The 23,897-nt window shown below is 42.6% G+C and overlaps 2 protein-coding genes across 5 annotated transcripts in view; one reads left to right on the top strand and one right to left on the bottom strand.

Annotated features, from left to right (window-relative positions):
- Positions 1 to 23,897, bottom strand: part of Soxn (SRY-box transcription factor soxNeuro) — a 252,806-nt gene that overhangs the window by 204,826 nt on the left and 24,083 nt on the right. For all 3 annotated transcript variants that reach the window (XR_011546556.1, XR_011546555.1, XR_011546554.1), the window contains exon 3: positions 8,783 to 8,823. The gene's annotated coding sequence lies outside the window, so the exon portion shown is untranslated. The remainder of the gene's footprint in view (positions 1 to 8,782; positions 8,824 to 23,897) is intronic.
- Positions 16,433 to 19,795, top strand: LOC139107418 (uncharacterized). Of its 2 annotated transcripts, none has more exons than XM_070664996.1 (4): positions 16,433 to 16,544; positions 16,989 to 17,281; positions 17,586 to 17,771; positions 17,931 to 19,795. In XM_070664996.1, the coding sequence occupies exons 2-4, from the start codon at positions 17,021 to 17,023 to the stop codon at positions 17,976 to 17,978; spliced, it is 495 nt and encodes a 164-aa protein (XP_070521097.1). In that variant the 5' UTR covers positions 16,433 to 16,544; positions 16,989 to 17,020; the 3' UTR covers positions 17,979 to 19,795. The 2 variants fall into 2 exon arrangements, with proteins under 2 accessions (XP_070521097.1, XP_070521098.1); XM_070664997.1 differs by having other exon boundaries at positions 16,468 to 16,581.

Below are 23,897 nucleotides of genomic sequence, written 5' to 3'. Positions count from 1 at the left end.
TACCAACCTCCCACCCTCCACCCGATCTCTTTCTATCTCCACCTCATCTTGCTTCTTCCTCATACATCGCGAATTAACGCGGTGGATGAAGAACAATTCAAAAATCATTGAGCGGGAAGTGATTAACGTTAAAAACGTAGGAATGATTTTTCACGCTTACTCTCTCGTGGACTTATAAAATTCGTACAGATATCCGAATAAATATTTGATATTTTTTTTTTTAGTTGCGATTAATACTTAACTCGAATGGAAATTGAGGCCTAACCATTAATGTAATAATTATTAGCTAGACGATCCGAGATTTATTTCGTGAATGTTTAGCAAAACTGTTCACCACCGAGCTAGAAATGTAACGCTCAAAACGTTTAGGTACTGGACAATCATTTCTAAGTAATAACGAAGTAGAAAAATTAGATATCTAAACATTTTTCGCCGCGTAATAATCTATTGACCGCGTGGACTGTGCCGCGCGAGTGGCGATTGCGTCATTACCTTGCAGCGCGAAAGCTGCCGGCCGAAGTAAACACACGCACGTGCTCGCGGCTACCAGCGGGCCCGGCGGACTCGGCATTCGAGCGCGAGTTGACATAGATCAGAACGCGCAATAAACTAGTACGCGGCGAAAAGCGTTTATATCGAACTTTTCTAGCTCGTTATTAGTCAGTAATAATTATATTGTAAAAATATAACGTAACGTATATTCCACTAATCGGTGAGTTCGTGTAACGTAGCATTATTTTATATATATTTTTTTTTAAGAGAAGTCGCTGCAACAATAATTATAAGCAATGCAGTAAGAGAGCAAATAATAAAAAATAGAAGTTATAACAAGCGACGACATAAATATAAATATTTCAACGCAGTAATTTGTCATAAATTATAAGAAGTAATTATTACATCTATAAGTTATGCTGAAATTTAATAACTTGTCCAAAATATTGACCCGACCGTTCAACTTGACACGGAATATCGAGTATAAAATTTGACCCAAAGTGGAGGAGAGATTGAATGAAAGCGAGGAGGCAACAAAAGGAAAATGGGAGAATTCTTTCGAGTATCTCAAAAAACGCCATTCATACACCGCAGACCAATATTGCCATTCAGAAAACGACAACCCTGAAACGAGCGTGTTCGGAATGATATACGGGAGCAATGACCTAGATTATACATTGCGAAGGTGCGAGTCAAAATTTCTTTCTCGACTATGCACTTTGACTACCTGCAATGTTTACAATGCGCATTGCGTAAAATTCGTCACGCAGAGTGGCATCGATTATAAGGTACTTTGTTAGTTGTTACATCGAGTTCGCGGCACAAAGAACACTTTCGTTCCTTCTCTATTATCCTTCCTCTATTATTAGCAAATCGAAGCAAACCGAGCGAATGATTTACGCCTAGAAATTAATTCTAACAACGGCGACATCGGGCTGCTTGAAACACTTATTGATCGCGATGGAACTTTGCCTGCCGCGTTTAGAATAAAATTCGCGCGATGCAGATCGATGTACGTCACGAGATTAAAAAGTAAAAGGTGTAAATGACAACATCGAGTCCGAAAGGGAAAATGAAAACGAACTACTAGCATAGGGAGTGAATGAGTGACCTTGACAAAACATCGCGGCCACGAAGTGAAGCCGTTGAGCCGCGAGAACAAAGAGATTCTGTCGTCCTTTGTCAGACAGTGTCTCTATCTCCGTTTATGCCCATCGTTCTCTTTTCCTCGACTTTTATTCCCCTCCCCCAATCCCTCCCCCGCTCCTCCCCCCTCGATCCCTTTCTCTTTCACTTACTTTTATCTAAGTCTGTTTGCTATTGTTCAAATTATTACGGCGCTTTTGTACAATCGACTATCATTTGCGACGACCACGCATCGGCGTCGGGTCTACTATTTTAAAAATAATCGCTAAAAACTTAAACGACGAAGCTTTCAAAAGGTACCTGCCTTATCACAATCTGTATTATTTTGTAATAAATAGATTTAATGTAAATGACGTAAAATAAATTTTATTAATTAAATTTAATATATATTAATATTTTACGCTTACGTCCCGCAAATGCTCATTTTAATCTATTCGACGTCGTCGAAACTAACTAACCTTTCAGCGATTCACGCGGGGATGGTGACCTTTAAAAACGTAACTCACCACTGACCTCTTAATACCATCGGCTTCGCTCGTATAACGCATCAGTTAATTAAGTCAAAGTTCACAAATGTTTGCAACGAAACGTGCCAATAACCAATCCGATAAAATGTCGAAAGCTGGGAGCCAGTTTCCCTCGCGATGCCTTTGCTCCTCCGCGGCAATCTCGCGGAAGAAGAGAAAAACGGAAATGCTAAGGACGTGAAGACACGCCAGACCTGTCGATATCAGAACGGCGACCGTCCCTCCTATAACAACATCGGATGACAGGAAGGAGCACCGAGAGAGGGAAAGGGAGAACGGGAAGGCGATAACGAAAAGAGAAAGGAGACGAAGAAAAGGGAGAAGGGAAAGAGACAGGGAGAGACAACGGAGTTGAACAAGTTGGAAAAACACTTAAGCGGGCAGCTAATGCTTTTATCGCGACCCTTGATTCCCACCCTAGTCTGATTTTTCGGCGACAAATCAAGGCGGCCCGTCCCGTCGGGAATGGTAAATACGTTTTTCGCCCCCCCTGCGTGAAATAACGCGTGCCCGTACGCACGCACGCACGGGCGGCGGTGGAGCGCGTAGCGCGCACTTGCGAGCGGCGACAATGCGCGCGTAGCAAGCCTATTTACCGGAGGGTAAGAGACGAACCGAGTGGCGGAAGAATGGTACTTTATTAGTGTTTGCAAACGACGTTCCGCCGCGACGCGGAAGTCTCCCGCGTCTTGAACGATTAATCAGGGTAAGACGGCGCCGTTTCGTTTACGCTGAAACGTCGGTACGCGGCGACAAATCGCAAATTGCGAATCGCATTTGTGTCTTAAACGCAATGCCGTCAGATATTTTCTACGCCTTTCGAGTATCCGGTACTTATACCGGGCGGACGTTTCGCGCGGTATCACATCGCGCTGCATCGCGTCGCGTCGCGTCGCGTCGCATTGCATCGCATCGCATCGCATCGCATCGTATCGCATCGCGGCGACCCATCCGGTGGCCCTAGCAACGCACATGCGCCCTTCTTGGACTCTCGCCTCTCTGGTTTTCTCTCTCCGGATGGTTGGGGATTGGCCCGGAGTAACACCCCCTTATAATGGGTTCACCCGTCCGCGTCGAGTGCTAGAGAGAAAGAGAGGCGGCCAGATTGAGAAAGAGCGAGAGAAAGGGGCCGAGGGAGGGAAAGATAAACAGAGATGGCTGAAGCGAGGGAGACCGAGGGAGAGATGTAATTCCGTGGTAGCGAGAGAGGAGCGAGAGACAGCGGCTGCGAGGGCCGCGCGCGAGAGGGATGAGGGCAACGGAAGCCATATTGATTTCCCTATGTTTCCCCGTGTTGTTACTATAGCGCCCGGCGAGGGTGCGAGTAGTAGGCAGGTACTACCCTCCTCGACAGCCACCCCGTTCTTCTAACTGTCGGTTGTCCGGCGAAAGAGACTATGCTGTACCACGGCGCGGCTCGTCGCGCCGTATATTCTGTCCTTGCGATTTTCTCTCTTCTTCATCTCTTTTCCTCCGCTATTTTTTTTTTTTTTTGGTATTTTTTTTCTTTTTTTTTCTTTTTTTATTTCTTCGCGACCTTCTGTCTCGCGTACGAAGTATTGCCCGCTATTTTCTCACTGTCTGCCGTTGTGTTGTCCGGACCGAGCGGGCGATTTAGCGCAGTACGTTTTTGAAAGCGTGAGCTATCATCGCGATATTACCGGAGTAATATTTTCTTCGTTTCAATACTTGCGTGCGTTATCTCGTATTTATCTGATCAAATTTCAAGTCCTATACATATATTCACGAAGTCTTGAAAAGCAGAAAAAAAAAGCGTGTACAGTAAAAAAAAATCGGCTTTTTTTTTACAAAAATATTTCGCGATTATAATTTATTTAAAATTGCGATCATTACGTTATCGCATAAATTGCTTTAAAGGGAGATTGCCAAAGCTACAAATCAGCGCTTAACCAATTTTTTTTTTTTTTTTACTAATACCGAAACATAAAATATCGGCGCGAAACACGATTCGCTCATTAACGACGGGGATCGTTCATCACTCGTGCCATAACATTGCTCGTGGTCATGCGTGAATCGGACTTTTCCCTTAACGCCGCGGAACGTTCCACGGCCAGAAAGTACCCGGGAGAATAACCTGGGTGGTCCGATATCAGCTGCGCAGCTTCCCAAACGCGCGCCGCACGTTTTCCTGCGCTTTCCTACACGGTGTCCTAGTGCTCTTTCCCCGTGGTCACGAAATACGAGGAGGGCCGTGCCTCGGCCGTTGATATGAGGGAGACGACGAATCGTGCGGTTGTTACCTAGTGATGCATGGCTCGGTAATAGCTACAATACAACCAGCTTACAAGAGGGGTTCCGCTACCATGCCGCTCTCGGCGACTTGAGATTTATTGCCTCCGGGCGGATCGCGGATTCCCAGATTCCCCGGTTTGCTCTTATAAATGACTCCTATTAATTGACCGCGCGATGGCGGACAAGGAAAAAGAGCCGCGCCCGACATCTGATCCATTTACGCGCGGATAATTCCACGGCGCAGGTGATAAATTATTTATATTCGCGTTCTGGAAACGTTAGGGAAATGCGCGAGAGTATAATACGTGCTAATATCCTAGGGATATCACCGTTAAAATCTTCGCAATCTTCCTCGATCTTTAACACATTAGATTTTTATATTTTAATTTTTTTTTCTTTTTTTTTTTTAAGAAAAACAAAACAAGCAAAGGATGTGACAACGACAAAAATATAATCACGGGACTTCGAAATAGATATGAAATTATTACTTTCAAATTTGTCGCGGCGCTCCACCGTTCGCGTATTTGCACTTGACTCGTATATTCGCTCGCGGTATAAAAAAAAAAAAAAAGAAAAAAGAAAGAAAAAGAAATACAGTTTACTTCTCGGCATCAGACAGAATTTTCCGCGGCTGAAATTACCGCTTTCATCGGAGCTGCGGTCAATTTAGCCTGCAAACTTCCCGACACACGAGAGTTCGCGGGAGCGACATTCGAGCCGAGTTGAATGGCGACCTCCGCGCCGTGGGTGTTCCCCGTCATTTCTTTCTCACTTTTTTTTTTTTCTTTCTTTTTTTGTTTAACCTCCCTCTTCTCGCGCGACGCATGATCGTCTGGATTTTAAAGTGCCAATCAGAGGGGGCTGGAAAAGAAGAGAGAGAAAAAGCAAGGAGGAATATTCGATATCTGGACTCGTGCCACGGCCACGTGTCTGACGCGCGGGAACAATGGGAACTAGACACACTCGCCGTGCCAGCGCACGGGCGCAGCATCCCCGAGCGGGCGAGCGGCCACCTATATAACGAGCGATCACGGCACTATTAAACGCGTCCTAATGCACTTAATGACGAGTTCTCGTGCGAGGCGTGTGATCGGGGCGGGTAGCGTGGGTGGGCTGCGTGTCAAAACACACCGTCCAATTCGCACGCGATCGGCCGTAAATCGACACCCGAAGACTCTCCGCCGGATTCGTTCCGTCGCTTTATTCTGGTAAATTTAGTGGATATACGTACCCGAATGCCTAAGACGTTACGAACGAGATTGTTGCCGGCCGATAAATAAATTCACGTCGAGGTCACACTCGTACCGTTTTCTCGGCGGCGGAATTCAGATTCTGCCGAGTGGCAGCATATTTGTAGCTTTCCGAGGAGATCACGATTGCCCCGCCGCGAGGTGTTTCGACTCGTGAAATTTATGTAAAATCATGCGGGGCTTTTGTTCGCCCGGTGTGATATGTGGACCACTAACGGTGTGTAATAATGTAAGACCGAAGGTCGCAGGTAGCAGGCCGCCTCTCTTGCATCCTCATAACATGTAAAACACCGGGATTACGGGATAATGACTAGGAAGCGCGGGTGTTTGTAAACTTTACAGTTTGCCGATCCACCGTACATATCCAGCCTTGTCGGATAGTTAGAACGGTCGGGGGAATATGCGAATGGAAGTTCTGCGTTCTCGCAGAGATTACGCCGCGATAGCATCGCGCCGCAACGGATCGGCGTAGTCCAGAAATAGCGAATTTATTTCGGCGAGGCTTTTTTTATCACGTGGTACGCTGGCCGTTGATTTTTGTTAAATTATGTTCGCGCGCAGCTTTTAAAAATATTTGTTTGCACGAGAGCGTAAATAAAAAAGAATATATTATATTTAAATTTATTATACACCCGCGCGATGTAAAGCTTTCGTGAAAAATGCCGAGTTAATAATCCTTGCAAGTTTGTTGAAAAAAAAAAAAAAAAAAAAAAACGTGCCGAGATAGCGGAGAGCTAATGAAACGCCACGGTGGATCACGGGGTGGTGGTCCTCGCACGTAATTCCCGTTGTCCGAAGACCGCGCTAGAGTGGACACGAGGGATTCTGCCGTAGGGTCTACCACCCGTGGCTTTAATATCGCTTTATTAACCCACTTTGGACGCGGGCCCGATTTCTCGTCGGGATCCCCGGTCCTCCCCGTGAAACCTTATGTAACGCTGAATTGTTGAGCCAAGGAGGCGAACACGTGGCGGGGATTTAGTGTAATAAGAGGCGCACGATCGCATCGATTAATCTGCTTAATAATTGAAGAGGTGTATGAATTTTTCAGATTGAATTTAGATCGAAAATTAAAACTTGAATAAAGTGATATTTAGTAAAGAAATTCTGCGAATAATTTAATTTAAAATATATTTGCATTATTGACAATTTATACGAGCAATTAGATTTTTTTTTTAATTATATTTCAACGGCTTATAAAATTTGAATGTGCGAATATCTTTTTCGTAGCTTTGGCGAATGCAATTTTTGAGAACGCGGTGTGTAATCGCGAGTGTCGGGAAAGCTTGGCAATAGAGAGAAAGACAAGTAGAGAAAGAGAGAGAAAGAGGATTTTTAGATCTTGCGTAGAACCCTGCGTAAAAGGCACCCTTTTAATCCGCGCTCAGCGACTCCCTTTCGATAGACGGGAGATTATGACGGGGGTATCGCACGGGGCCTCTCGAGAACGTGGGCAAGGGCGCGAGGGACGAAGCAGAAGAAGAATCCAGAGAGAAGCCGAAGAAGAGAGAGAGAGAGAGTACCCCATGGTTACTGGTCAGAAGTGGGGCTCCCGCGGTGCAGAGTACCGCCAAATCCACCGCAAATGCCATCGAGTACTTCTTGCTCGTACGTGAGCGCAAGGGCGACCACGAGAGCATGTGGTACTTGAACCAGTTGGGGACCACTGAAAGCTGGCCAACCGAATGCCGGCTGCATGCACGTGGTGGAGTACGAACGGCTTGTAAAAAATGAATATGCGCTGTACGCAAGCTCTGTGCATCGGTAAAGGCTCGCATTCGACCTTTTAGGCCGCGAAAACTCGTTTCACGCTCACAGCGAAAAATACGTCTTCAACGCGATAATTTTAGGAATTAGTATAGCGTTGGTTAAAATAAAATTAATCTATAATAAACGTTGTCGAGTAAATACGCGTCCTCTCGGTTCAAATAAAAAAGCGTCATCGAGTATGTAAAACGGAGTTGCCCGCGAGTCAAAAAAGAATAAACTACAAGTACCGTAACATGAAAAAAAATACAAGTCTAGATCTAATAAAAACCACTTAAATTCTACACTATTCTGAATTTTCAAAGAGACTGAATAAAAGATCGTCAATGGAGAGCAATCGTGAATTTAGGAAAACTTAATTATAGCCAGAGCGATAAAAAAAATATAAGAAAAATTTAACGTGGAGAAGATTACGCACGCTGTAAAGTAACACTAGTCTTCACAAACTATTAGACATGGAATTCGCGATGAAATATCATCGGACCTACGCTCAGGTTGAGGCAAAATGCCCGAGATTTGCGCTGTTCCGACGTTTCCCACGTCGGTGGCGATGGCAGCACGTACCATTCTAGGGGGTGCATCCCCCCGAGTTCCAGGTTAGCGAGAGCTGTTCTATAGACTCAAAGTAGGCGGCAGAGGAGGTAGGAGGCAGCGCGAAGCGACGGGTGAGGAGGGAACAACGACGGCGGAAGAGCAGGAGCATGAGGTGGAAGAAGAGGACGAGGAAGCGAAGAGGGGGAGGGAGGACGAGGAGATGGAGGATGGAGGCACTCCATCGCAGTCCGTCGCCTCGTCCAGAGGGTGGGAGTAGCCGGCGGCGGGGTGGTTTTGTCTTCCTTCGTTCACCCTCTTGCGCCCGCGACCCGCGGCACCCAGCTCCACCGTTAACCGAATGCGCTTGCGCTCGCCAAACCACCCCCGCGTGAGCCACCCTCTTCCTGCGCCGGCCCGTTTACGCTTCTGTCCCCTTTCCTCCCGCTTTATCCCCTCGTGTGTCCTCTCGCGCGCCACCCCTCTATTGATTTTGTTACAAACCGGCTCCGTCCCAACCCCTCCGGTCTCTCGACGTCACCCTCGCGCCGACCCACGCGAAGTCCGTTGGAGCGATACGCGCTGATGCGTGTATATACGCTGATATATAAATGTATATTGTTTATACATATTTCTCGTTGGCGTCGCCGTCGCCGTCGTCGTTCTCTGAGCGACTCCAAATTTCGAACACGCGGCATCTAACGCGCTGATCTCTTTTGCGATCTGACTCGCCTCGACTAATCTATATATGTATAACAGTGGAAGTGCAGTGACCTAATAATTTCAACAAGTAAAAAAAAAAATGATAAGACTCACCGATCGACGTCTTCTGCTGATCGCAGCGAGCCGCAATTCACCTGAAACAATAGAAAAAATATGCGTATGAAGGCGACGATCACTGAAATATTCCATATATGGAAACGAATAGGAAGAGATGCGGAAGAAGGAAAGGGTACGGAAAAGATGACGGGAGCTGAAATTAAACATTATGCCGGGCATTAAGAGAAATTATCCGCGTTATGCCTCGATCGTATCTTTTATGGAGTTTCGCAGGCGACCGCAACGAGCGAAGTCAAGACAGCGAAAAGGCAAGAAACGTGCCGACGTCGGGGGACGGAAACTCGTTGAATTTATATTCGCCACTATGCCGTATATAGGCGTACGCGTATATATTTTATTGCGATATTCATATCGTTTACAAAGACGTCTCGCCGAACTGCCTCGTTAAATATTTTACGATACGATCGATCCACGGTCCTCCCTCCGACGTGTCAGGAAGAATGGCGTGAATGAAATCGAATGCGAAATCATGTACAAAGACGCGTGTTTTTAAGACGCGCAGTAAACAATATAAAGGCAAACGCATTGCTCCATTAACCTCGTCGTAAAGCGAATATCAAACCCATTATCTTGGAAGGTTCGTACGTAATATAATATGATGTAATAACTTTTGCTTCGACGCGCGAAAAATTAGCAACGATCTTATAAACGCGTCTCGAATATTTTTCGCAAATATCAATAATGGGCTCGTAAGTATTTTATATCAATTTACATACGTATTAATTTAACGGGCAAAATTTCGTAAAAAAAAAAATTTATAAGAAGGAACCAAAATTCTTATGAAGTTCTCTAAACAATTTTTATGTTCAATTCCGCTGTCACGATTCTTCGTGGCAAACTTTCGCGGCTCTCTGTATTTCGAGTTTTCTGTCCTCGTTCGCCGGTCAGCGTTCCTGGCGTCGTAAAAGCGGACAAGTAATAATTGCACCACTCCGAAGTGTATGCCATGCGCGGGTAGACCGAACGGGGACAATATACTAAAGCAAAGGAGCAGAAAGAGACCGTCGTTTCTCTCGCGACGGTCTCACGAATAAAGTTTACCCATTTGCAAGAATGGAAACTTTTATTACGCCGTTATACGGAGACGCATCATGCCACGAAAAATAGTTTTAATGTCTCTTCTCGCACTTTCGGAATTCCGTGACGTTTCGCGTACCAATTTCGCAAACTTGCTTTCTTTTCCAATAACGTAATCCGTTTAAAGTTATCATTTTAAAAATTAAGCTATTTTTTTACAAATATTTTAAATCACATAAAAGAAAAACGGATAAATGAAAAAGAATCCAAATTAATCGAGACTCTAATTATTTGAAGAAATCTTCGCGGAGCAAAGAATATTTATCACATTAAAAAATTTATTCTTAATTGCAAAAACAGCGACGTGAGAAGATATAGTTGCGTACACGCATGTTTCGAATATTGGGGCATTTATAGTCGGAGCGTTAATGCGAGTATTTGAGATATAGAGCATAGATGCCGAAATAAATGACCGGACGTCGCAGGCAGGCATTCATAAACTTGGCAGTGACTAGAGGAGTGCCCTGCTCTAGTGCCTTTCGGAATTCCGATTGAGGAGTCTTCGCGACAGAGAGAGAGAGAGAGAGAGAGGGGAGAGAGAGAGAAAAAGAGAGAAAGAGAAAAGAGGAAGGCGGTGGCGATCCGAAGGGGAAAATGAGGCACGGACAGAAAAAGAGAGAATAGACACGCGAGCGAACGAAGAGCATGAAGGCGGTGGATGAATCGGTCGTACAACCGTAGGGGGAGAAACTTCTTTCACGTCAGGATAGTGAGCGATCGACCGAATCGCAGGTGAGTGCCTGCACGACCGCGTAGGATTATTTATATAAACGCCGAGTCACCGGTTATTAATGAGAGGTACCGCCTCCTTCTGTCGGTGGCTATCGATGAGTTCCCTCAAACCACCCCCAAAGCAATGTCGAGCTTATATGTCGACGGGTCAGGTCACCGAAGATGACAATCGATTGATATTCTCCCGGAAGGCATCCCTGCCGAAATGGCGAGCGATAATGGTAATTAAATTCTTGTTCATACCGAAAACTATATGTCTCAAGAACTATCATATATTCAATCCTTTTTAAAGATTTTTAAATAATCTTTTAGCGAGGCACCTATTTAAATTATAAAATATTTTTATATTACAAAATGATTTTTAACGATACGATTTTATTTAGTTTAATAACGTCGAGCACCAGACTATCGGCGAGTTCGAATAAAATTAAACTTAGGCGGTTAACATTTTTTTCGCTAACGCACAATAACGTTGAAACGCGCCGAAATCATCGCGATGATGACAATGTGTTTCCGCCGACGTTCCACCATTAGTCGCGTGTCAGCCCTTTCTCAGTAGGTATACCTAATCGGTTTCACAATTCGGAAGTTTCATCGTATAAAGGGCAGCGGTCGAGGTTTGAAAATTTCCCTTGCCGCCCACGCTTCATTTCTTTAGCTATGCATCCTATTTATTGCACGAAGATCGCCGAGATCCGTCTCGAACGAGACCGGCACACCTGCATCTGGCTTCCTCCCATTGACGAGGTGAGTGAAATATGAAGGTCTCCAAGGATGCAGCGCGACAGGAACACCTGGATTTAGCAATCGTTCTCAATGAAGGGATTCTCGACCGAGGGTTAGAAACGAGATGAAGGACTGACCAGTTACCTTCTCTGCCTTTTTTTTCTTTTTCTTTTTTTTTTTTCCTTTTCCTTTTCTCAAAACCACCGAAGCAAATAATCTGTCTTGAGGGACTAACACTGACTTTTAGCAAAAACGAGATTCTATTCTTTAAATTTCAACCATTTCCTCAGGATGACCCACTTACTTTCAACGCGAACTTGACTGCTACAAGTGCAAGTTCACAAATGAATAACGTAAATCGAATTTAATTCGCTAAAGCTCTTAATGAAATCTGTTTTATATTTCTTTTAAGAAAGAAAAAAAAAAAAAGAAAAGAAATAAAGTATAATTGCACGATTAAAATTTTTATATTCGTTCTCGATTCCGTTTATATCGCGAACCTAACAGTTTTTAGATATATACCGCCGCCATGGAAGGGAGGTTAAAAAGGAATCGTAGGGGTTTACAGTGGAGATGGGGAACGCAGAACCAGGTGTCACGGGGCCGCTATACAAAGAAGTGATGGATGTCTGGCATGGCAACCCTCGTAACGTGTCATGGCGTCGACACCTCAGGTGTCACTCTTGGTCCATGCCTCGTTATCTCGCCGATAAAAAAAAAAAAAAATAAGCTAATTCTTTTCCACCCCACGTAAAGTCGACGTACCGCCCGCGAAGGAACGTTATTTTAATTTATACGTACATTGAACGCGCCTGGCATTGTTCTCATCGAAGCTTACTAAAGTCGAAAAAAAGCTACAGATATAAATGCAGTCAAATTTAAAAAAAAAAAAAAAGAAGAAAAAAAAATTTAATCAATGCCGCTGTAAAGCGGCAACGATAGTACTTTCTTTTCTTTTAAGATAACTCTTTCCATCTGTGAAGTTGTTAACGTTCACTTTGTTAATGCGGCTTTACATTATGGAATTCGTGGGATAGCATGGAAATTGAATGGCCGAGTTGTGATCCTACAAAGGGATCTTTTCCTCGGCCGCTGACCGACAAGAGAAACACTCAAGAATAAGAATATACTGGTCGCGCGCGCGCGTGTTTCTTCGCACCTGGCAAATCCAAAACATCTCTCGAAGTGTGCTCTCTCGCTTTCGTTCTCTTCAGAGGACCACTCGTGCTTTTGTCGAGCCACGCGCCCAAAGAAATACAAAAAAGATTAAATGTAGGAAGACTCTAATCCTCCTACCGACACGGGGTGTGCATTGATCGGCCTGGCGCAATCGCATTTGTATTATCGATAAATAAGGATTCAAAATAATAATTATCACAAAACAGATATCGTTATAGAAATAACGAACGTAAATAACGATAAGTATTAAATGTCTAACTCCTCTTCGCGGCGTCGTATTTTTATTCGACGGTACACGAAAAGGATTCTCGCCGCGTATGAAATAACGTTAAGGAAATAAGACATCGTCGCCCGCAAAAGGATTACTTATACTTGTGTATCTTAATCTCGTGATACGATACGCCATCTCTAAAGGAAGAAACGCGGTCAAGACGTTGTCGACACCAACGACGCGCGCGTGATTCGCGTAAGGAAAGATTTTCTTCCTTCGCCACGGTCCGGTGACTTCTTTTTCATTGGGATAGGTCCTGTCGAGGGCACCTCATTTCCTTTCGAGTTGTCGGTAGGGGTTCTACAGTTCGGTTTCTACAGCGCGACAATTCTTCCTCTCCTGCGCCCGACTTCTACCTACTGAGCCCGAATCGACAATAGATCGTTGGTCCACCCGCGTAAAGAAATCTAGCGCGGAGACGAGAAACGTAAAGAACGAAGAATGAAGGAGAGATACAATGTTCGAGAGGAAACCTCGTACGTCGGTAACCTAGAATCCTAGTGGGCGAGAGATGCTGCACGTACTTTCAGAAGCATATGAAGGGATTTATGATAATGTTGCAACAGTTACTTCAACGTTCTATTAAATTAAAAAGAGTTATAAAAAATTTTTTAATATCTTAAAAGATAGGCAAATATATTTTTATTTCTGTGCGCATTATTAATTTGTTCGCGTTTCTTTTACTATTCATTAAACTATTTATAAGTTTATTTTATCGATATAAAAATACTGTTCGCGACGTTTATTAATATATTTAATTAAAAAAGAAAAATTTTTTATATTTCTGTTTCGCGGGGTACATTTTCGCTAAACTTTTTTTTCCTTTCTGCTTCAATAACTAAAACCACCAACCATTACGACAAATATTAAATACTATAATTAAGAATAAAAAAAAAAAAAAAAAGAACTTGTATTTCCGTGCAAAATAACGATGGTCGATAGTGCTACTACAGTTCGCAAGAAACCTTAACTGATTTCAAGCAGCCCCCTCTCATATTCTTCCAACGGAGACATCACGTCCACAAAGAGTATTATGAGTTCTCGGTCAATTCAGACTTGCGCGCAAGAATCGCGGAATATTTAGATATCCTGTTTCCTCGCGTCCTGACATAGTTATTATGAGTCGGTGAAGGAATCATACGCATACTTGTCAACGTGTTGCGAAGCCAGCGTCGGGTATGTTCGGACTGGGCCCAAATTTCCGAAATACCTTTATTACCGTTACTTCTCAAGATATTGCGCAAATTCCATCTTCTTCTTAACCTTCTGGGTGGTAATCCTAACTACTGCTCCATTTTCATTTCAAGATTTAGAGAAATGCTCCGGGAAGGCCAAAGTTTCGTCTTCATAAGGTTGTCACATATCATGAGTCGTAATTAGGAGAACACTTCCCGTAAAATTCTCTCTCAATGCAACGTCGCCATGCTCTTGGAGATAATTAGACGATTTAACTCTCTTCGTCTTTGAGAGGAGAGAGAGCAATCTAATGGATAAACCAACGATTAATCTTCCAATCATCGTTTCTTCCTCAGTTCTTCTTCCCGAGTCTCTTTGGGGAGTTGTGAGATTATTTTATTCCCCTAATTTGGCTTTCACTTAATATATATGCATATATACATAATATATATAATACACACAAGAATACATTGTGCATAATTAGCAATTTGTATACAAGTAATATCACAAAGGAAAGCGTGTTGAAGGAAATTAAAGACTCATCTCTTAACTATCCTCCCCCTTCTTGTTCCATTTTGTAATCATGATGAATTTGTTCAACGTTTGAATATGTTCCTGGAAGCCTCACCGTAGAAGTCATTTCTCCCGTAACGTATTTTTTTTTTTTTTTTTTTAATTTTATATAAAAGGCTATGCATATCATTGAAATGACGATGACGAACAAAGGAGCGCAAATACCTAAATGCTCTTCAATTAATTTATGTCGTACACACAGCGATATCCTGGCGACCACCTTCCACAACCTTAAAGAAGCGTTCATTGAAATACTATCAGAACATGAAAGTTGAAAGAACAATGAGTGAACTTTGCCGTCATTCTTGGACATCAAATCTCCGTACTCCACGATTCTGTTGTCCCTTCTTGACGATCCCTGAGTAGCTCCAGACCATCTGACTAGAACATCTTCTAACACCCCTTATAAAGAAGCTAACATTCGAACGAGTAAACGCGAGAAAATTTAACCTAGTACAACGAAAGCATTGTGGATGAAATAATATTTTTTAAATCTGCTTCAGATCGAAAGAAAAAAAATTTAACGTCAAGATGAAGTTAACACGCGAATTATACAACGCGATTAATGTAATTAAAATTAAAATTAAAAATTAAAATAATCGACAATTCAATATAATAATATCCTAGCGGCGTTACAGGTAAATAACCCGCAAAAAAACAAGTTAACATATGAAAGGTCACTGTTATCTTGAACATTTTTTACCGACATCGTATCGTATGATAAGAAATGCCATTTAAAATTAAATTAAATTTTTATACTTAAACAAGTTATTATTCTGAATTTATATTATTGAAAATGTTCAAATTATTAAACAATTTAATTAGTATAATTAGTAATGGTTATTGTATGTGGGAAAAGCTAACACGAAGACATAATTGCAGTCGGCAAAGCAGACCTCGTTGGTGGATAAGGTGCTCAGCATCCTTGCTGAAGAGAGGAACAGTGCATTCCAGGTCCCTGACACGGCCACTCAAATCTTTATTTTTGCATGGCTCCTTAATGACATCCTTAATGACACTACGCGACGCTACGTGACATTACGCCCGTTTATCCAAGTATTTGTTTTATATGAACACTCGTCTGCATATGTATGCATGTGTTGAATAGGCGCAAACCGTGCGCACATACACAACGAACCTGTATCAAACAGGAGTGGATGATCGCTAGCGCCACGGTATCACTGTGAACACGAGAACTACCTCCGCATCAGGGACCTGGTGCATGTACCACACGTCCGTATACCAAGCTGCTATCAGTGGAAAATGACCTTATCATCCTCGTCGGTAAGAGGAATTTCTCGGGTTATAACGGTACAGTTTATACAGTGAATCGTGATGGTTGTGAAAATGTTTTACCGACCGCGAGCTTCGTACGTATCGTATACTAAATGTACATATAGTATAACGTTCGCTACGTACGGAGCACTTGGTTGGTAAAACGTTCATACGAGCATTATGATTAACCCGTATAATCAGAAAGGGTAAAAACGCCCTATGATCTTAATAAGAAAATAAAAAGAAGCTTGATCTTCATTAATTTTCTCATATATGCCGTTTTTGCAATTTTGCTCAAGTCTTGAATTAATTCTCTATTTTTCTGAGTTAATTAATTAAACTAAACTGTTGATTGTCTAAACAAGTTATAAATTATAATGTAGTGTTTTTTAAAATTAATCTGCATTTTTTAAATTTATTTAGAATCACTCTTTTATGCAAAAAAAAAAAAAAATTGACTTGCTATATCGATTTTTCGTTTTCTTAGTATTTCTTTAACGTTAAATATTTTCGCCGATAAAATAAAGGCACAGCATGGTCGGGTTAATGCGCGAACGCGTGATTCGAAACACAGAAGGTCGTGTTTATCATCACGAATGTTCGTATGAAGATTACATGTACATGTGACCAGTACGGCAAGAATATACAAGAAGGATGTCTTCAGTTGTCGGTTAACGTCGTAACGGTTCGCATGATTATAACAACTCGATTACTTTTATCGTGATCCAGGTAATATCGACGTGAAAGTGAAATCTTGCCACAAGAAGTAATAAACTATACTTAATTTAATTTAACGCGAGCCACGTGTTCTCAAGAAAGTTAAAAAAAAAAAAAAAAAAAAAAGAAATTATCTCCACGAACGGAACAATTTTTCCTTCAAATATTTATTTGCGTATACATACACAGTGTGGACTCTAAAGCCTTTTACCATCGTGTCTAATTAAAAAGCAATCTTATAAATTTATGCAAAGTACTTAGCTGAATATTCCTCTGTTTCAATAATTACAAATAAATGTTTTGTTCGATTTTAAATAATACAAACGTAATAAATTCTAACGTGAGGAAAAAATATACAGAGCACCTATGATCAAAGGACGTTTCGACTACGAGGATTAGTAAATATCGCGTATGTTCTAATTATAACGTTATTATAAGAGTTGATGTTAATTGCAGGATTAGCCGAGAAGGGACAACGCAACGTAAAAATGGCACTAACATTAGCGCTACCATTATTCGGTCTCGACCCGGAACAATTTTCTACGTTGAGAATGAAGCTTCTTAATATTGAGCGCGAGCAGAACGCGAGAAATTTGCCCGGTTCCGGACGGACTTCTCCAAGCACCGGAAGCGAGTCCAGCGGCATCAGCAGTCTTGCTATGTCCGCCGAATCGGCGTCAGTCGAATTAACGCCGTACTCATCGAGGCCAGACACTCCCAATAGAACACCATGCAAGAGCCAGGAGAAGGTAAACATTACGAGAATTCGCCTTAGCACAAATTATTCAGAAGTTGAAAAAAAGAAACGAACAATAGAAATGCCAAATCGAAACAGAGCCAACGAAAAGAGAGAAATATATAAAAAAAATAACAACTTTTTTTTTTTTAAATAAAAAATAACATATCGCTATAAAATTATCGGTGTGCGAAAACCCCCTAACAAAAAGATAATTTTATGATTCTAGCATAATTCCCTTAATCGTCAATTATAAGAAAAGTAATAATTACATTAATCATGTGAGCGAAATAAACAGCAATAAATCTTTCTTTCAGCCGATTGAACAAATACGCATACAATACGCAGGTCGCGATATACTCAACTTGGGAGCGAACATTAGGTCGTCGTTCGACTGGCAAATGAAAGATCAAACTTTTTCTCGACACAATATTCAAGACTTTATAAGTAATCGCATAATGTACCATCGACTACGCGAGCAGCCGTCCACCAAAGATCTACCCGTACGTATACTGATGTCTTAAAAATCACGTATGTGAAAAAAATCACATACAGCCCATGTGAAATCAAAAATTATTTCGTATAACCAGCTGCATTCGAAAGAAATTCTTTTTTTTTTTTTTCCTCTGATGAATTCTAATTATTAAAATTATATCCTACAGAAACGTTGCAGCGAATGTGAATTCTACGAGCCGTCGTCCAGCTTCTGATATCGACTTAACCGTAACGAAACGATTAACGACAACTCCGTCCAACGTCGTGGACAACTCAACTACGATAGACTGAATAAGCGGCAGCCGGATGGAGACGTATCGTAAATCGAGGAACGTATAGAGCTATAGATCTAATATTTGAATCCATATATTCGCGATATAAAACGGTAATATTGAAAGGATTAATATTAAAAGAGAAAAATAATAATCGCGTAAATTAATGTAATTTACTAATGTTAAATTTATCTACGATAAGATATCTAGGATTTAGATTATCTTGAGGTATACGTTCCCCTTGCCGGATACGGGCTGCAATAGTCACTAGTCGTAATTAGGATATCGTGTGATTGTGATAAAGAAATGATTTTCAATTTTGTATCAATATTAATCGAGAGTTAGTTAATATCTACGCGGTGCCTAAATCTTAGACACTATTATTATGTAATTTTAGTTTTTTATGATATGATACAAAATTAATTATTTTAAAATAAATGTACAGTATCTTACGACATTGCGGGCTGTTCAACTTTATATACGTATCTAATTGTGAGTTGAATAAGTAACGATGCCGCGAGTAAGAATATTAATTATATTATATTGGCACTTTCGTAAGAATGTAAAACGAATCCGTCCGAATATAGAATTATCGCGTCAATTGTTATCGAACGGTCGAACAACATCCTTTACGCGCGACATATTAATGTATGGATTGCACGCTTCGCAAAGAAAGGAAGCTACAGGTTTAACTCGCAACGCGCGTGAACGTGCACGCGTGGAAAAAAAAAAAAAAAAGTCACACGTCACCCGGAGACTTTACTTTACGTATCCTTTAAAAAGGAAAAGTATTAGTTTTTAATTTCAAGATATATCTATCCCGTTAGTCCACCGAGATTGTCATTATCGTCGGCAATTATCATTCCACTTTTTATATTTAACTATATAACCAAACGGTAAAATTTGAACAAATGCCGTTACGCCGTGCAAAACGTCGAATGACATACCGATAGATGTATCGCGTTGAAACGTAGTATCAGTCGTAGGAACGATCGGCAATTTATCTAAACGGCCGAAAATCAATCCTTACATTTTCGCGGTAAATGTAGTACCTGCTCGTAGGATATAAATACGTATTTCTACGACGGCATTGCATATATATATATATCTTGACCATTGTTTATAAATACATGATAAACAATATTGTATATATCACAATGTTGCGTAATTAGTTATGCTTTTACATTAACTGAAATCAAACGGTATAAAATGTTCGCGAGAAATATGAAATTATTTAAATACGTAGCGTTTTCTCTCACCGTAGCATTTTATATATATACATATTTAGAAGTTTACTCTCTTTTTTTTTTTTTTAATATATATAAAAAGGAATACAGCAGCTATTTTCTTAAGTTAACAAGTTCCGCGCAGCACGATATTGTCGCGACGACAAAGACAACATCAGCGAAATCTTCCTAACGTCGATACTTAGGCTTTACCGAAGACGAGCCGCTCGGCGAATTAGCGCGTAAATTCGCGCGAAAGGTATTAGTGCCGTTTCACGAGCCGCACAAGGGGGTTGATCGTTCGGACCCTCGTGGTTCTGCATTGTTTCAGCTCGAGCGTAACACCCGGCGTGGCGCTGTGTGGCCGGTTCGATCCGCAATCCCGCCCGAAACCACTCACACTCCCTAACAAGAGAGAGACCACACTCGCGAGACTCGCGACCACATATACGCGAGCATTGCCCTGATCCGCTGTTGCACTGACACGAGCGCGTACACGTATCCAAAAAGAAGGAAAAAAAAAAAATGAACAAACTGTCAAAGAAGTAAGAGAGATATTTTATCGTGAGCAAAATTACGGCAATCTCTGACGTTATGGTATTTTTTTTTTTTCTTTTTTTTTCTGCGATGTGTAAGATTTATTTGAATCGCAAGCTTTTACGTGTCTATTATATATCTATTATAAAATTATAGCGAATTAAATAATAATACGATGCCAAATTGCTTCACGTTTAATAATCGAGATTGAAAGCCACGTTTTCCCGCCCGGCGATTTTTCACCTCTGGACCGCGGGTGTTTTCTAAATCCGCCACCGGTACGTGCGTTTATATTGCTCGCGTGTATTCCGTGGGGTGCGCGGGAATCTTTCATCGGGCTACACGTGTGCGTGTGTACCAGGCGCGCGCGTGGAAGCGCCCCGTCCGTGCGTGCACGCGCGGATGCGTGGGTGCGTGCAACGCGCGAGAGATGCGCAGGACGACTATTCAGATATTGTTGTTATTGTTGAGGGAACAATCGCCCGTCAATAGGCCGCCTCGGCACAATGTATCTATTCAGGTGCGGTCAGCGGTGCTCAATCGATCAAGGATCCACCCTTCGCGCGTTTGCGAAAAAGCACCGCGGGGACCGGGCGAGAGACCGTCGTCAGTTTCGCGATGCACATCGCGGAATTAAACGTGCAAAGTCCCACCCTCCCAACTTGAACCTGCCTATGAAGAAAATAAAATGCACTTATTTTCCTTCATGCCACGGGAGATCAAACGAGACCAAGTAACTTGTGCGTTTGCGTTTGTAGGACATACACGAAATATTTTATATGTACATTATTTATAAGGAACAAAATAAAATTGTCAAGCTGATGATTCAAATTGTGTTGAAAGATAATTAATCCCTTCATTATACATGAATGTCGTGTTTTTTTTTTCTTTTTTTTTTTATAATAATCGTGTTTGTCTATAAAAGAAATTTATTATATTTTACTTCTAAATAATTTAATAAATATTGCATCAGGATATGCCGACTCAATAGTCAATTGAGAATATGTGTAATACATAATGTATAATTCACCCGATGCGAGATCACTATTGAAGACTCAAAATACTCCTGATCACGGTGAATTTGTGGTATATCGAACCGCGAAATGAATCCGGATCTATGATAATTCACATGGGGGCATTTTAAGACACTCGCGGTCACATCGCAAACATTTATAAACGTTATTTCAATAACTATCGTTACGATATTTTTTACGTATTGCGTTTTCCCTAATAAATCAGTATCGCCAGCTTACGACAACGACTCACTTTCATCTTAAGAGCCAGTCGCGCATTCCCTCGATATCAAATACTCTAAAAATAGATTTTAAATTGCACACGGTTATCTGATTACGTCTTTGCTTCTACAGATGATCGGGACTTAAGCGTATTGTACGATTGAAAAGGGAATTGCGCCAACGGAGGCGCGAGTCACCTACGGTTCTCAACTATTGCCCAATGAATCAGAATTTCAACCGACAAACGGACCGCCGTGTCACGGTGATGCTCTGTCGGCGCGTACGTCAAAAGACGACCTCGGGGAAAAAAGGCTCGGACCGGAGAAAAAGAGGCCGCGGGTGAGAGCCACTGCCGCGAGCGAGGGTACCAGAGTTCCGCGGCTATAGCGATGATTACGTATGCGGGAATCATTGTCGAGTAACGCGCGATGCACATGCAAAGGCCAAAAATCGTCGAAATCAGTCGAGTTCAACATCAGCATTGTACCTGGGCTTTGTCTCTGCCTCATTGTTGTTGGTCGGTACTCCCCTCCCCCCCCCTTTCCATTTTATCTCTCTCTCTCTCTCTCTGTCTCTCTCTCTAGCTCCGTCGATGTACAACCTATGCGTGCGATTGCTATCCCAGGATAGCTTATATTGCATCCACGCGACCAGGATCAGTCGCTGGTAATACCTATTCCGCGGACAGGGTCGGTTTAACCCTTTCGCCGACTGAAGACACATGTGCGTGTCGTTAAAGAGAACAATGAAAAAGCTAATTTTCAACAATTTTAACATATAGTATGAATCCGTTAAAATTTATATGGAAATAAAATAAATCTAAGTTTTATCATACTTAATTAATTTTCTTTAAAGTTTCTTTGCGTTACTTAAAACAAGGAAAATAGTTTGCAGCTTCTACTTCGACTGAATAATCTTCTCTTTGTGATGGAAATATTTGTCTCCATTGAGATTAAGTTATATCATGAGTTATTCACTAAACCTGAACGGTTTTCGCACAGTGTATCGCGTTTCTAATTTACTCGCATCGCGATCCGATCCTACGCAGCCGACGTGCGATCGAAATGAAGGAGAAGAGGTCCACGCGGCGAATCCGTGTCTGCCTTTTTCCTACGTGCATAATACAGGTGCAGGACAGATAGGACAAGATCTCCACGATGATATTGGAACGAGAACGAGCGAGCGAGAGGGGTAACACCACCAGCAGAGCAAGGCGAATCCGGCAAAGGAGGAGAGGAGTTGAGAGCAGAGAGAACGAAAGAGAGAGAGAGAGAGAGAGAGAGAGAGAGAGAGAGAGAGAGAGAGAGAGAGAGAGAGAGAGAAGAACGGTAAAGAGGGGATAGGAGGAGAAGAGGGCATAGAGCAGCTGAATAGGAAGCGACACAATGGACCTGGGTGGCTGTGGAGGCGTGTTATCAAATGGGTTCCTCATTCACATACTGCGGCCTGAGCTACCTGTGTCTGTCTGTACCGGTGTCTGTCTGTTATACTTATTCATACCGCCCATTGTGTCCTCCACTGTTGAGTCGAGTTCAGTTCAGTTGAGAACGCGATGGAACGTGCCACAATGCACGAATATGGGCTGCGCCGCACCTCCACCCCCTCCCCCTCCGCCCTCCCCCATCTCTTTCTGCACCCTTCCGCTCACCCCCTTGTCACCGTATCTCTTTCTCTCTCTTTGCCATTTGCCACCCACGGTCCAACCCGCGCGCGCGTTGGATTCGCCGGGAACCGACTGAAAAGAAAATTGCGTCGGGAAATTGTATCCGTGAGAAAACCCAACCGATAATGCCCGAGTTCTTGAAGCGTACACGTCCCCGAGATTTCTCCCGCCCCGGCGAAGGCGACGACGTCGGCGACGGTGGTCGTCGAGCACCGGCACCGAATGTCTCGTTAGACGAACGCGCGAGGGCCGATCGATGGCCCGACGTGAATCTCGTCCGGAATTCCGGGATGCAGATGATATTTGCCGGCAATTTCAACCGAAATTACCGCGGCGCGATAGTTGTTAGAAGCCGGTTGATAAAGCGAGCTAAGATTGTGCGAACGAGGCCCGAGGGGAAAGGGTAAAACGTAACCCTTCCTACTACGCGGGAGTAGTAGTCTCACGCGCGGAGATACGGTTCATCCACGGCGGAATTCCATTTAAAAAAGATAAAAAAAAAAAAAAAAATGTTTGTCACTGTCGTCGTATACTTAATTCTCAAAATACGACAACGAAACTTGTCGAAATTAAAAAGCTTTGCGAGGAAAGTGATTTGTTGCTTTTAATAATAGAAATGCTCGAAGAAACAGCGTCGATAATTTTTATTTTCAGAAAAAAGCTATTAAGAGACAAACCCATATAACGCGGCGCGCTATCAATTTATGAATAGAACGAGAGAGAAGCCTGAAATCGCGGTGCTGACGGGCGTTCTCTGTCGCGGGAGGGTGCATATTGTCGAAAAACGACAAACGGGAGAAGAAATCCCGAGAAGACGAAAAGAACGGCGCGGACTCGTACGTTTTCTTCGCCGTGACTGCGCGATGTGGAAAGAGAAAAGAGAAAACGTAATACGTATAACGCGTATAAGCGGCCGTAGGGCCTGGATGAGCCGCCCGCGGACGCAACGGCATACAAAACTCGCTCAATACGTCATTCAGCCGAAGAATACGCCTCGTTCTCGCCATTTTGCTCCCAGAATGAGAGTTTCAAAGGGAATTAAGGATTCAAAGGCATCTTTTGCGCGGCGCGCATAAAACGTCCAGTCGCCGCCGCGGCTCCCCGTCGCTCTATCTCTCTCTCGTTCTCTCTCTACCCCTCTATTTCTTTCTCTCTTCTTATCTAACTTCCGTCTTTCCCTTTTCTCCTTCTATAACTCCTC

This window comes from Cardiocondyla obscurior, linkage group LG13, assembly GCF_019399895.1.
Source record: "Cardiocondyla obscurior isolate alpha-2009 linkage group LG13, Cobs3.1, whole genome shotgun sequence".
Classification (NCBI taxonomy): domain Eukaryota; kingdom Metazoa; phylum Arthropoda; class Insecta; order Hymenoptera; family Formicidae; genus Cardiocondyla; species Cardiocondyla obscurior.
This window is presented reverse-complemented; position numbering and strand designations above follow the sequence as displayed.

Coding starts and splice junctions, on each gene's coding strand:
- LOC139107418 (XM_070664996.1), top strand. CDS start 17,021: ATGGCACTAACATTAGCGCTACCATTATTCGGTCTCGACCCGGAACAA. Junction 17,282..17,585: donor CATGCAAGAGCCAGGAGAAG/GTAAACATTACG, acceptor TCTTTCTTTCAG/CCGATTGAACAAATACGCAT. Junction 17,772..17,930: donor CGTCCACCAAAGATCTACCC/GTACGTATACTG, acceptor TATATCCTACAG/AAACGTTGCAGCGAATGTGA.